Source organism: Asterias amurensis, chromosome 6 (genome assembly GCF_032118995.1).
Source record: "Asterias amurensis chromosome 6, ASM3211899v1".
NCBI lineage: Eukaryota > Metazoa > Echinodermata > Asteroidea > Forcipulatida > Asteriidae > Asterias > Asterias amurensis.
In genome coordinates, this window is record NC_092653.1 from 14370973 (window position 1) to 14384445 (window position 13473).

Genomic DNA, 13473 nt, shown 5'->3' on the forward strand with positions numbered 1-13473 from the left:
TTGCAAACAACTTACCAACCAAATGGACCGAGAGTATAAATGCAAAAAATAGTTAATGGCCTGACGTTTCGACCCTAGCAGAGTCTTTCTCGAAGACTAAATAACTTGTTGAAAAACATTGTTTTGTGCTCACATAAATTTATGGTATTTATCATTTTCCTAAATTTGTGTTTTCAATAATTTATGATTACATATACATGAACTTTGCAATCTGTTAAGTTCCCCGTTGTTACCAATGGAAGTATAATTATAAACCCTTTTTTTTTTTCCAAAGCAATTGAGACAGCTTCGTGTGACTCTTGGCCCTGTCATAACGGTGGATCGTGTTTTTTGAACTTTGGTAGAGCTTACTGCGTATGTTATGGTTATGACTACACTGGAGAGCATTGTGAAACAGGTAAGGATGATAGAGACCATAGCTTAATAGGAGGGGCATATCATAACCCAATGCGCCGTATTTTTTATTGCGTGAGGGCGCTCTCAAACATATTTGTATCACTTCCGGGGGTTTATTCATTCATAACCAAAACAGGAAGTAAAGACTGGAACACATAACCACCACAGACATCATGACAATAAGACCTTTTTTAAGGAGCCAATACATCCCACTTGTAAAACTTGGCGGAATAAATTCGACAAAATGCTGACTAAAAATTTGTAGGACGAATCCTGTATATTCCTGGAAGTGATAATTAATACTATTGAGAGCACCCTCATGCGGTCAAAGTTCAAGTTACCGGGCGGTGGAAAGACTCAGATTCTCCAAAAAAAGGCTAACTTATCCAAGGTGTATACATTGTAAATGTTTTATTTTTTTATTTATGCAAGTCGCCAGACACAAAAGGCCTGAAGGCCACTTTAAGGTCTGGGACAACTTATTTTGTCCAGGGGCTGTTGCCACCAACTGCTGAAAACAGGGTTACCCCCTGTCCGTTTGGATGTAGGCTTGGCTAACATCCATCAGAAGCCATGCTGGTAGAGCAGAAAGCACTACCTCCCCAACTTTACAAGGCAATTGTTAAGTATCTTGCTAGACGGCACAAGTGTCACGACCAGGACTCAAAGCCACACTCTGCTGATCAAACACCAGAGCTTGACTCCGGTGCACTTAACCGTTAGGTCATGACACGCCATTATCAAATCAAATGTTATTACTCACATGGTGAATGTTCTTTTGGGGCTTTTGTTTACAGCACACCAATGTTGATAAGTTGTTCTTAGCTTATGACCTTGAAGTTTGAAATGTACTTTCAATGAAAATGTGTAGGTTTTCGCTTGAATTCAAGCAAAATGCGGGCTAGTTTGTAGTTTGACGCGTTAAAGACACTGGACACTATTGGTAATTGTCAAAGACCAGTCTTTTCACTTGCTGTATGTCAACATATGCATAAAATAACAAACCTGTAAAAATTTCAGCTCAATCGGTCATCGGAAGTTGCAAGATACTAATGAAAGAAAAAGCACCCTTGCCACAAGAAGTTGTGTAATTTCTGATGCTTGATTTTGAGATTTTAAATCTCAGGTCTCGAAATCAAATTCATGGAAAATTACTGCTTTGTCGAAAACTAGGTTACTTCAGAGGGAGCCGTTTTTCACAATGTTTTATACTGTCAACCTCTCCCCATTACTCATTAACAAGTAAGTTTTTATGTTAAAAATTACTTATGAGTAATTACCAATAGTATCCACTGCCTTTAAAGTACAATGCACTGGGGAAACAAGTGGTTGCAAAAATGTGTGAACATTTATTCAGCCTTGACTGGTCTATTTGGAAACTTTGTTGCATAATAACATATGTTGCGTATGTTTCGCTCTTCACTTTAGAAATATCGGACCCATGTGACAACACACAGTGTTTGAATGGAGGCTTTTGTATATCCTACTATGGGTCGGAAACGAGTTGCATTTGTCCTGACAGTTGGACTGGACTGAGATGTGAAACAGGTAAAGGAATCAAAACAATGAACTATCGAAAAAAAAAAAAAGAAAAAAAAAATCCCTATAGCTTTAAGCACAACCTCTTTAGAATGAAGAGTGAATGTTTACTTGTAGTCGCGCCTCAAACAGTTGTGACTTCGACTCTAGTCGTGACTAAGGGAATCAATGTGTGGTGAAGAGGTTTTTAACTAGTGGTTTTATCCCAACAAGGTCTGGTTCTTGATAACTTTACCGAGACGGAGTCAAGATAAATTATCAAGAACCAGGCCTCGGTGGGTTTAAACCACTGGTTGAAAACCGATTCTAACACACTTTGATTCCCATTCATAAATACCTTTTCGGTCAAAGAACATCAACAGATTTGGTCAAAAAGTAAAATAAATACAAAAATTATAATTGTTCAATGATTTCTTTCAACAAAACACCCCTCCAGCTAAGAAATGGTAAACAACTACTTATAAGGGAATGCTGTGCACGTTGCGCGTATCGCGTGATGTGGCACAACTGTCCCACCGTTGCTCTCGACCAATAGGAATGAAGAAACTGTCTTATAAGCACATGTGCAAAGCTCGCGTGTCATGCCCATATTTCAACACTTTTTACTGGTCATAAACAAACATTTATACACACCCACGTGACGTGCTCTCCACCAATAGGAATAGCGAAACTGTCTGAGGTATTTCTGAATAATTTTTAATTCACGAGATGCATTGCATCATGTTTGCCCCATGCACAATGTTGTAAAGTTCTTGTTGAAAATATTAAAGGATTGTGTTACCGATGTCTGGTTCATTCAACAGGATGACACGATTAACCAAGAAGCAATAAAAAATCGCAACTATGACACTAGTCGCACTAGTCGCCGAGGTGTATTTCCAACCCTATACGTGTACAATCAATTTATTTTTTTTTTTAATTTAATATTATTTTTTTTCATAATGGTTGTTTTACCTACGTAATCTTGTTAAGATACATGTATTACCAAAAGTACATACAAAATTAATTGTAATTGTTTTTCTGTTCCCTTTTTAAAGAATTTACTGATCTATGTGATAGTTTCAATTGCAATGATGGATATTGTTACACCTACTACGATGGTTTTCCATATTGTTCTTGTAATTATGGATCGACGGGAGTTCACTGTGAAACGGGTACGTAAAAGTTTCTAGCCTCAGTTAAATAAATCAGACAGAAAAAAAAACATTTACTGTTAGTAAACCATAAAAAGGATTTGGTTTAAATCTAATTGCTATAAACCATGGTAGAAACATGTCAAAAGGTAGCGAAACCCTTTGGCATGTTATTAGGCACTGCTGTTTGATTCCCATTTAATTATAACATGTGAATGATTTGAGGTAAACACTACAGTGAGTATTTTAGTTACTAAGGATATAAGTATGATTGGTTGCAGATGTAAGCGATCCTTGTGATGAACTCGAGTGTCAGCATGGGGGTTATTGTTTTGGTGATTATGGTATCTATGTTGGGGCATTCTGTACTTGTTTGACTGGCTTCACTGGTGTCGAATGCGAAACAGAACTGGGTAAGTACAGGTAGATCTCTCTACCACTTAATCCTAGATCTTGTCTGTGAACCACAAAATTCAAATCTCTTCTCAAAACTTATCTCATGTCACAGATTTTCATTTTCATTTATTTTTTTGGGGGGCGGTTACTGCATCTCGAACACCCAGCAAGTTTTTAAATAAAGTATTATAACTTGCAATATTACAGAATTGTAATTATTATTATTAGACGCATTTTGGAAATACAATGCATCAATCCAAGCGGATTTGTGAACTGAATTTACCACGTGTCTAAAAATAACTATACACATTTGAATGGGCTGCCGAATAAAAACTGTATGGTTCTTTGGGTAAAGGTTTATATGTACTGATGTATGGATAGCTTATGGACTCAACTTTCAGATGACACCAGGAAGTCTGGAAATAATTCATGCTTGGGTGAGCATCGCTCACTTTTGTCAAGGGTAAGAAAGTTAGGTAGCGCAGGAAATATTATCAAACTTGTTGGTGTTTATATGAAAGTTCAGTCCATAAGCTATCCATACATATAAAACTTTTCCCCAGAATCATAATTTATCGGCAGCCATTTCAAAAGTTTATGTTGTTTCTTACACTATGTAGGCCTAACTGGCTGTGTAGGTATTTGTTTTGAAAGGTCTGGTGGCAATGCAATATATAATTGGTTGAAGTGACCAACATAGATATGTGTATGGCTTTAGCAAAAAAAAAATCACTGAGCAAACTATAAGTCTTGTGGGGTGTGGTGGCAGGCGGATATCAGAGCACAGAGTGTGGGTTCAAATTCCGGTCGTGACACTTGTGTCCCTGAGCAAGACACTTTGCTTCTCTCCACCCAGGGATAAATGGGTACTTGTGAGGGCAGAGATGGTTCTGGTTGGTTTAGCTAAGTGCGCTACATTTTTGGCGGCACCCAGGCTGTATACTTCCCAGGGAGCTGAGATTGTTTAAGGAATGAAATGGCCCAGTGATCAGGCGTAATAACGTTGGAAGCACTTTGAGACACGGTGTATATATAAAGCGCTAATAAAAACAGAATGTTCTTATTATTATTAATATTAACAACACAAAAAAGTATATCACGTAGGTTCAGTATGCTCATCTTACCATTTGATTAAAGGAACACGTTGCCTTGGATCGGTCGAGTTGGTCTTTGAAAAGTGTTTGTAACCGTTTGTTATAAAATGCATATGGTTAGAAAGATGTTGTAAAAGTAGAATACAATGATCCACAAAAACATGCCTCGAAATTGCACGGTTTTCCTTTTACCTCGTCGACTAACACGGTCGGCCATTTATGGGAGTCAAATTTTAACTCACATGAATGGCCGACCGTGTTAGTTCGCAAAGTAAAAGGAAAACCACACAATTTCGAGGCAAATTTGTGTGGATCATTGCATTCTACTTTTAAAACATCTTTCCAATCATATGTATTTTATAACAAATGGTTACAAACGCTTTTTATAGACCAACTCGGTCGCTCCAAGGCAACGTGTTCCTTTAAGCCCCAGCCAATTTCATTTTTGAGAAAGTGCTGAAAAGGGTTAATCTGCATACTTTCTCAACTTCTTCAACAATTCAATCCATTTAAATACAATGTCTTTTTGCTAATGTTCAACCCCATCATTAGGACCCAGGGTAAAGTTCAGTGTTGCATAGATTAGTTAACGTTAGGATAATGGTAACGCGGTCACCAGGCCTGTATGCTTCGTTTATTAAAGGGCAAGGGCACCAAGGCATTTTCTCCATGACACCCTATCAGGATATTAATTTCTACTGGAGAATTTCAAGGGCACACATGCAGTGACTATGGGGCAATGAGGCAATCCCCTTCGTTGTCTCTTTGAAGTATCAGGATAGTGGTAACACTACAGAAAGAGGTAATATAAACCTCTCTTATTTTGAGCATTTAATTAGTGCCTAAAATTGTTGTTGAATCATGTGTTCAATCCTAACAGAGGACGCATGTGCTTCAAACCCCTGCATGAATGGCGGTTCTTGCTATGAAGACTATGGGTATTCATATTACTGTATTTGCGATTCAGACTGGGTCGGGCAGTTCTGTGAACATCGTGAGTATACTGTAATAGGAGACTTTGGAATGAAAGGTGGTAGGAGACTTACCAGGTACATGTATTTGTCCATTGTTTATGAAGTTCTGAGAACACGCACATTATCAAGAACAATGGATTTAACCTACACGTAGTAAGTCTGCTGCCACCAAGCGTTCCGAAAGTCCCCTATTGATTCTGCATTCCCCCTTTTCCATCAGTCAGGATATTACCACGTTGGAACGTCTCTTTTCATGTTTTTAATAATAATAAAACTAATGCGCCATGTCACATCATAGGTGACACTCCTGGTGCAGGAACCTTTACAAAGCTTCATCTAGGAACAAGTTTACATCTACACCTGTAGGAACATCTTATGCGCAATGGACATAATTACTCAAAATGATTGTGGGGGTTATTTTTGGACCATTTTGTGTCAATCACAATACTTGATGATTTTATTCAACAGGTTGTTTCTCCATTGTGAGTTATTTTTAGATTTGGACATAATGGCAAAAGTGTCTAAGAATACAACAAAATAAAGTTGTGTGCTCTTTTCAGCTATAAATAAAACCCAATTTCATAGAGCCCATTCCCCACTTGTTTCTTATTTCATTCCTTATTCCAGTCATTTTAAGGCAAACACTAAAGTAGAACATTCTTATTACTTTCTTATGTATAATTTGTGCTGTCTGACTATAATTCCAGACAGTTACAACTGATTCTGAATTTGGAAGATTTTTCTTTATATTTGATAATACAATCAAGGTGAAAACTTCAAGTTATTTGTATGTTTGTATTTTGTAGAAAATGAATGTCATTCATCCCCATGTCTCAATGGCGGGGTTTGTTACCCAGGTTATGATGGAGCGGCTGGATGTAGTTGTCAACCAGCTTTTGTTGGACTCAGATGCGAAACAAGTAAGTATATATTGATTTTGTTGATTTTTTCACGAGGAAATTTTATACTTAAAGGCAGTGGACACTATTGGTATTTACTCAAAATAATTATTAACACAAAACCTGACTTGGTAACAAGTAATGGGGAGATGTTGATACATGTAGCTTAAAACATTGTGAGAAACGGCTCCCTCTGAAGTAACGTAGTTTACTCGAAAGAAGTAATTTTTCAAGAATTTGATTTCGAGACCTCAAAATTAGATTTTGAGGTCTCGAAATCAAGGATCAGAAAGGGCCTTTATTCTTTCATTGTTATCTCGCATCTTCAACAACCAATTCAGTTCAAATTTTCACAGATTTGTTACTGTATTTATATGTTGAGATACACCAAGTGGGAAGACTGATCTTCGGCAATTACCAATAGTGTCCAGTGCCTTTAAACTTACAACTAACTACTCCTCACTTTACAAACATGCCAAAAAGGCACGATAGTGAAACAAGGTATAAAGTTGACCAAGATTATAACACTTTATAAAATACAAACTTAACCTTGACACTTAATTTGAAGGAGTCATTTTTTTGTGGAATGTCACAGTGGAATCATTAGTAATAGAGATTTTCAACAAAAAAAGAAGCGGTTAAAATCCATTTTCAATAGTGCATTGAATGGTTTAATAAGAATGAGATTAAGAGCACTTCACAATTTCGTCGTTATACCATGGAGGAAGTAAGAGAAGGAGTTCGAGCGAAGGGACATCAAAAGGCGAACCTGTGGTACCGCGGTCGTTTTAAGGACACCTCATAATCACCCACATACCTTACACAAACAATGGGGGACCTGGCATATGTGAGTTTGCGCGTGTGCACTTGGTTCTTCACGCAACTATGGCGTTGTATGTCGTATGGATATAATAAAGAAAAAAATACTTTTTTGAGACCTGATAAAATTTGTGCCTGCTCTCTCCCACCAAAACGAAAAACACAATTGAATACCAATCACCCTCGTGTGCTTATATACCCAAATTTTGTTCCACCGCTAGTGACCGGAAAGTTGCAATATATGTAAAAATATACTGTGATATTTCCATGAAAACACCACAAACTGTAAATGAAGAAGTCAATCACAACTCACCTTCTACAACTCCGATTTTCATGTGAAAAGAAAAAAAAAGAACCGGAAAAAACAACGCAATCGTTTGTACCATGTGCGCATCCATGAAAGACAAAGAAAACACACTGCGCATGCGAAGACTGTGTATTTTTGCAATTCTTGTCTCCAATGATTCATGATCTTTACAAGCAGGCAAGCAGTGCAGAGTGGCAGTACCACACCTTCTGTACAAAGAGATCTAATCCTGCTGTTAATCCTGTTAATCGGCCGTCCAGCTAGAGGTCTCCTATCTTTTTCCACTGGTCAGACAGGGGCATTGTCAGGGTTTTCCTTTGTTACTCTCCTCCATCGTTATACCAAATAGGATAGCCTCATGTACATGTATATACTAAAAGTACTTCTTATCCATCCCCAAATTGGGGTATATTGAATTTGTGACATTATGAGATTGTTAATCGGTTATTTATTTAGTTATTTGATTTATTCATATAAATAGCCATTGATTGCTCTGGTGTAACATGTTTGAATGGCGGCACATGCTTATCCGATGGAAGTGGCGGGGCAAGATGTATCTGCCCAAGTGACTTCATTGGTATAAACTGTGAGACACGTGAGTATACTCTTTTCCTATCGGTGATCTTTTGAAATTTTACTTTTTCATTTGAAAATTGGGCTTGCATTACATGTATCTCAACCTCCTGATCTTTTAATCACACAATCTAAATTAACTTGCAAACAATGTTTATGGGTTTGTTTTTTTCCTGATGGAAAACTACATGTACTTTTATCCAAAATATTGAATTGTTTAAGGAAGGTTGTATAGTCTCCAATCCAACTGTACATGTTTGCAAGTTGTGAAAAAGAAGTAATTGTCCTTATTTTTTTCTCTAAGACAGTTTGAAAGTTCATTATTGGTGTACATGTTTTTAAAGGCAGTGGACACTATTGGTAACTACTCAAAATAATTATGAGCATAAAACCGTTCTTGGTAACAAGTAATGGGGAGAGGTTGATAGTATAAAACATTGTGAGAACGGGCTCCCTCTGAAGTGACATAGTTTTCGAGAAAGAAGTAATTTTCCACTAATTTGATTTAGAGACCTGAGATTTAGAAATTGAGGTCTTGAAATCAACCATCTAAACGCACACAACTTTGTGTTACATGTTTTTGTTTTTTTCATTATTATCTCGCAACTTCGATGACCGATTGAGCTCAAATTTTCACAGGTTTGTTATTTTACGCATATGTTGAAGACTAGTCTGTACTGTTTCCTTAATTAAGTGCTGCGGTACCCTGTGTAAGAGCGCTTTATAAGGGCCTTAATTTTTTATCATGTTTACCCAACCTAAGTAGTAGGTTTTCCACCAGTCCACAGACTTTTCTTTGCCTATTTTAGCCTGAATGGAATTTAATTTAGATTTCCAACTCTTCTTTTCATTTCAGCGAATCTCTGTCAGTCAAGTCCATGTCTTAACGGAGGTGTTTGTCAATCTGACCAGGCTTCAGTCAGATGTACTTGCTTGGCCAATTATTTTGGCCCAACATGTGAAACACGTAAGAATTTGTTTAAGTGTTTATCTATTACGAGTATGCTTTCAAAAACATGTACAATATTGTAGGTATGGAGGAAGTCAACCATAGAAATTTAGGCAATATTGTGCAAGCACTAGTTGTTGGGTGAGGTGCATGCCAAAGAACAATTACAGATATGCCTTATTAAACAAGCTAGTTTTCAGTCTAATCTTAAGAGTATAAGTACAGAAATGTTACGAATTTGAGCCTGCAAAAATTACCAATCTGCGTCTGACCCTGGAGGTGACGATTTCCTACTCTGTAACATGTAGAGTATGAGGCAGTTCATTTGAGATTGCTACATGTACATGTCCAAATATCACATTATCCAGTAAACATTGTATACAAAAATTATAAAATTCAATGGTTTTAAAAGCGTTTTTATACATGTATGTACAAATTTTGGTTTGCAGAGAGTGGCTGTATGTCAAACCCATGTCTCAATAGTGGACGTTGTTCCCCCAATAGTATTACTGGAGAGGCTGAATGCACATGCCTAGCAGCTTTTGTTGGTGTCAGATGTGAAACTCGTAAGTATACCAAAAGATTAATTTGAGGCATTGCATGGTGAGGTATCAATATAAATATTGGTTTGTGGTAACACCATGTTATAGTGCCTACTTGCCAGGTAGATCGTGCTCTTTAGATAACGATCTTGCTGTGTATTCTACAACTGCGGAGTGGATTTTTTAGATTTTCTGGAGGTTTTTGGCTGAGGGTTATATGACTACTTATAAGGTGCTCCCCCACACTGGCATGCCACTGACCAATGGAGGGGGTATTTTCAGGTTTTTATTAAATTTTTCCAGACAAGGTGCAGATGGTTGCTGGTGTGACATCTGTGCAAGGCGTATATTCACATGTGCTGGTTTTTATTGAGTTACTTTATTTTTCCATGTGTAGACGTTGATTGCTCTGGTGTAACATGTTTGAATGGCGGCACATGCATAGCCTTTGGAGGTGGCAGGACAAAATGTACATGCCCCAAGGAATTCACTGGTGGAAACTGTGAAACAGGTTAGTTTATCATACTTATAATATAAGGGATGGATGGAGGCAAATGTGCACTTACTTTAATTACTTTCAAGTACCTTGAGTTCTTCGGAGAAGAACACCAAACTTAAGCTCTGATGTTTTTGTTCAGCAGAGTGTGGGTTCGATTCCTGGTCGAGTGACACATGTGTCCTTGAGCAAGACAATTTACTGTAAATGCTTCTCTCCACCCAGCATGCCCAGGGGTAAATGGGTACCTGTGAGGGCAGGGACGGTTCTTGTGATTGATTTGGCCGAGTAGTGAATATTTGTTGAGGGAGCTGAGCTGTTTAAAGAACGAACAAAATGTTGGAATCGCTTTTAGTCAAACCTCATAAAAGAAAATGGTTTTTATTGTTATTATTGTAGCAATTAAGGAGCAATGAGAGTCAAATATTGTAACTGATTCTTAAAGGCCAAGAAAAAAAACTACCACTGGATTAATTACTACACTGTGCATATAAGGTAAAGTTTATGGGGGGGGGGTTCAGTAAAATATTTATCTTATTGTCACTCATTGCCCAACCTGTGGCCTTTGTACTATCTTTAAAACACTAAAAACACTGTTTTCTGTTTTTATCTTTTGAAAAACAGAAAACGTTTTTTTCCTCATAGTCATTCATGTATTTATTTATGTGCTGTATGTTTTACCTTTCAATATTTTGTTTGCCCTTTTATTTGGTGTATTCGATTTTGAAATCGTGTATGTTGCTGTTAATAAGTGTCGTAAGTCAGGAACATAATTGTGTGGCCTCTCTCGAAACTATTTGTTGCCTAATGGTGTAATTGGAATCAGATAAAGATGTCCAACCTTTATCTTTCTATTTGCAGCGAACCTCTGTCTGACAAACCCATGCCTTAACGGAGGTGCATGTCGAGTTGAGTTTGCAGTTGTTAAATGCACTTGCCTGCCCAATTACTCTGGCTCAACATGTGGAACACGTGAGTCCTGTAAAATTGTATCAAATATTCATGGCTTGAGGGATGCAAAATTTCACAAATTTTGCAGTCCCTGTACCCTTCGTAGTGTAGATGAAAAGCGATGACAAAGACTGTTTTCACTTTTAATGTTGGATAACATCAACCTGTTTTCATTTGAATACGTTTAATTGTAACAAGAGAGGTTTGCGGGAACTCCATGTGGATATCTCCCTTGTTTTAGGAATGTTTTGTTCTGAGAACAACAGGAGGTTTAAGAGATATCCACACTGTTACCACAAACCTCTCTTATAGAAAGGTTTGCTGTAACACCATGTAATGACTATCATTAATGAGTTGGGGTGGTTCTGAAAAGAACTATTGTTATCAAGAGTTGGAACCGACGGTTTTATTTCAGAACCACCCCCAAGCCCCAATTCATTAGAGATAGTCATTATCATGGTGTTACCACAAACCTTTATATATCGTATTTCCACCATGCAAAGTTTCAAATCCTACCTTTTCTCTTTCTTGATGTAATTTTGAATCAGCTCCTTTATTCTGCAATGTGTATATTCTCATGTATTCTGCATTTCTGCATACTCTCTTATATTCTGCAATTAAATTATGCTTTTGCTTGCAGAATATGTGTATATTTTGTTGTATTTGACAACTTTTCTCTTTTTTTTGAAACTTTGAATCTCCTTTATTCTGCAATGTGTACAAAAAAATATGTATTCTGCATTGTGCATACTTTCTTGTATTCTGCAATTATATTATGCTTTTGTTTTCAGAATATGTGAACATTTTGTTGTACTTTACAACTTTTCTCCTTCTTGATGTAATTTTGAATCACCTTTATTCTGCAATGTGTATTTCCTCATGTATTCTGCATTTGTGCATACTTGCTTGTATTCTGCAATTATTTTATGCTTTTGCTTTCAGAATATGTGTATATTTTGTTGTATTTTACAACTTGTCTCTTTCTTTCTGCAATTTTGAATCTCCTTTATTCTGCAATGTGTCTATGTATTCTGCATTTGTGCATATTTTCTTAAATTCTGCAATTATATTATGTATTTGCTTTCAGAATATGTGACTATTTTGTTATACTTTACAACTTTCTCGTTCTTTCTGCAATTTTGAATCTCCTTTATTCTGCACAGGTATATTCGCATGTATTCTGCATTTGTGCATATTTTCTTGTATTCTGCAATTGTATTATGCTTTTGCTTGCAGAATATGTGTTATTTTTTTGTACTTAACAACTTTTCTCTTTCTTTCTGCAATTTTGAATCTCCTTTATTCTGCAATGTGTATATGTATTCTGCATTTGTGCATATTTTCTCAAATTCTGCAATTATATTATGCTTTTGCTTTCAGAATATGTGTATATTTTTGTGTACCTAACAACTTTTCTCTTTCTTTCTGCAATTTTGAATCTCCTTTATTCTGCAATGTGTATATGTATTCTGCATTTGTGCATATTTTCTCAAATTCTGCAATTATATTATGTATTTGCTTTCAGAATATGTGAATATTTTGTTATACTTTACAACTTTCTCTTTTTTCTGCAATTTTGAATCTCCATTATTCTGCAATGTGTAATATATATTCTGCCTTTGTGCATACTTTCTTGTATTTTGCAATTCTTTTGCTTTCAGAATATGTGTATATTTTTTTAACTCTACAACTTTTCTCTTTCTTGCTGTAGTTTTGAATCGGCTCCTATATTCTGCAAGGTGTATATTCTCATGAATTTTGCATTTGTGAAATTATTTTCTTATATTCTGCCCTCATTATATGCCCTTAGTCACTTGCATTCAGAATATTGTGTGCAATTTTCTTTCTTGTCATTTCCCTCCCCCCTCCTTCTGCAGTTGTATATTCTCAATGTATTGTGCATTTATGTATATTTTCTTGTATTCATCAATTATTATAATGCTGTTGCTTTTAGAATATGTGTGTATTTATTCGTACTTTGATACTGTTCACATGTGCTCCTTAAGTTCTGCAATATTGTGTATTCTCATATTATTCAAGAGTTGATATTCTTTTGTTTTTTTCAATATCCTCTTGCTCTTTTCAATTATGTTTATTCTATTGTGTTCTGCAATTGCGAACTTTATTCTAAAAGTTGCATTCTTCAAATGTGTAGAAGGCCTAGTCTCTTATATTTCTGCATTTCAGTTTAGGCTTAACTCTCTTGTATTCTACAATTGTGTATATCTTTCAAATAATGTGTTTGTGAAAGTAAAGGCGTTTGATAACAGATTGATACTAAAGCTCTCCTAGTGTAGGCCTACATGTACCTATGTTATGATCAAAAACAATTTTATAGCCCTGCATTTGTGTACACGTAAATCGCAAAACAATAATTTTAAGTATGATTGATGTGTTGTTTGCTA

At 36.3% G+C, this 13473-nt stretch overlaps 1 protein-coding gene across 2 annotated transcripts in view; it reads left to right on the forward strand.

The window, feature by feature from the left end:
• Nucleotides 1-13473, forward strand: part of LOC139938743 (uncharacterized) — a 44882-nt gene that overhangs the window by 23016 nt on the left and 8393 nt on the right. For both annotated transcript variants that reach the window (XM_071934361.1, XM_071934362.1), the window contains exons 17-27: nt 275-397; nt 1825-1944; nt 2973-3089; nt 3350-3481; nt 5439-5552; nt 6339-6452; nt 8039-8152; nt 8987-9097; nt 9529-9645; nt 10019-10132; nt 10979-11089. In XM_071934361.1, coding sequence (XP_071790462.1) covers nt 275-397; nt 1825-1944; nt 2973-3089; nt 3350-3481; nt 5439-5552; nt 6339-6452; nt 8039-8152; nt 8987-9097; nt 9529-9645; nt 10019-10132; nt 10979-11089 — 1287 coding nt within the window. The remainder of the gene's footprint in view (nt 1-274; nt 398-1824; nt 1945-2972; nt 3090-3349; nt 3482-5438; nt 5553-6338; nt 6453-8038; nt 8153-8986; nt 9098-9528; nt 9646-10018; nt 10133-10978; nt 11090-13473) is intronic.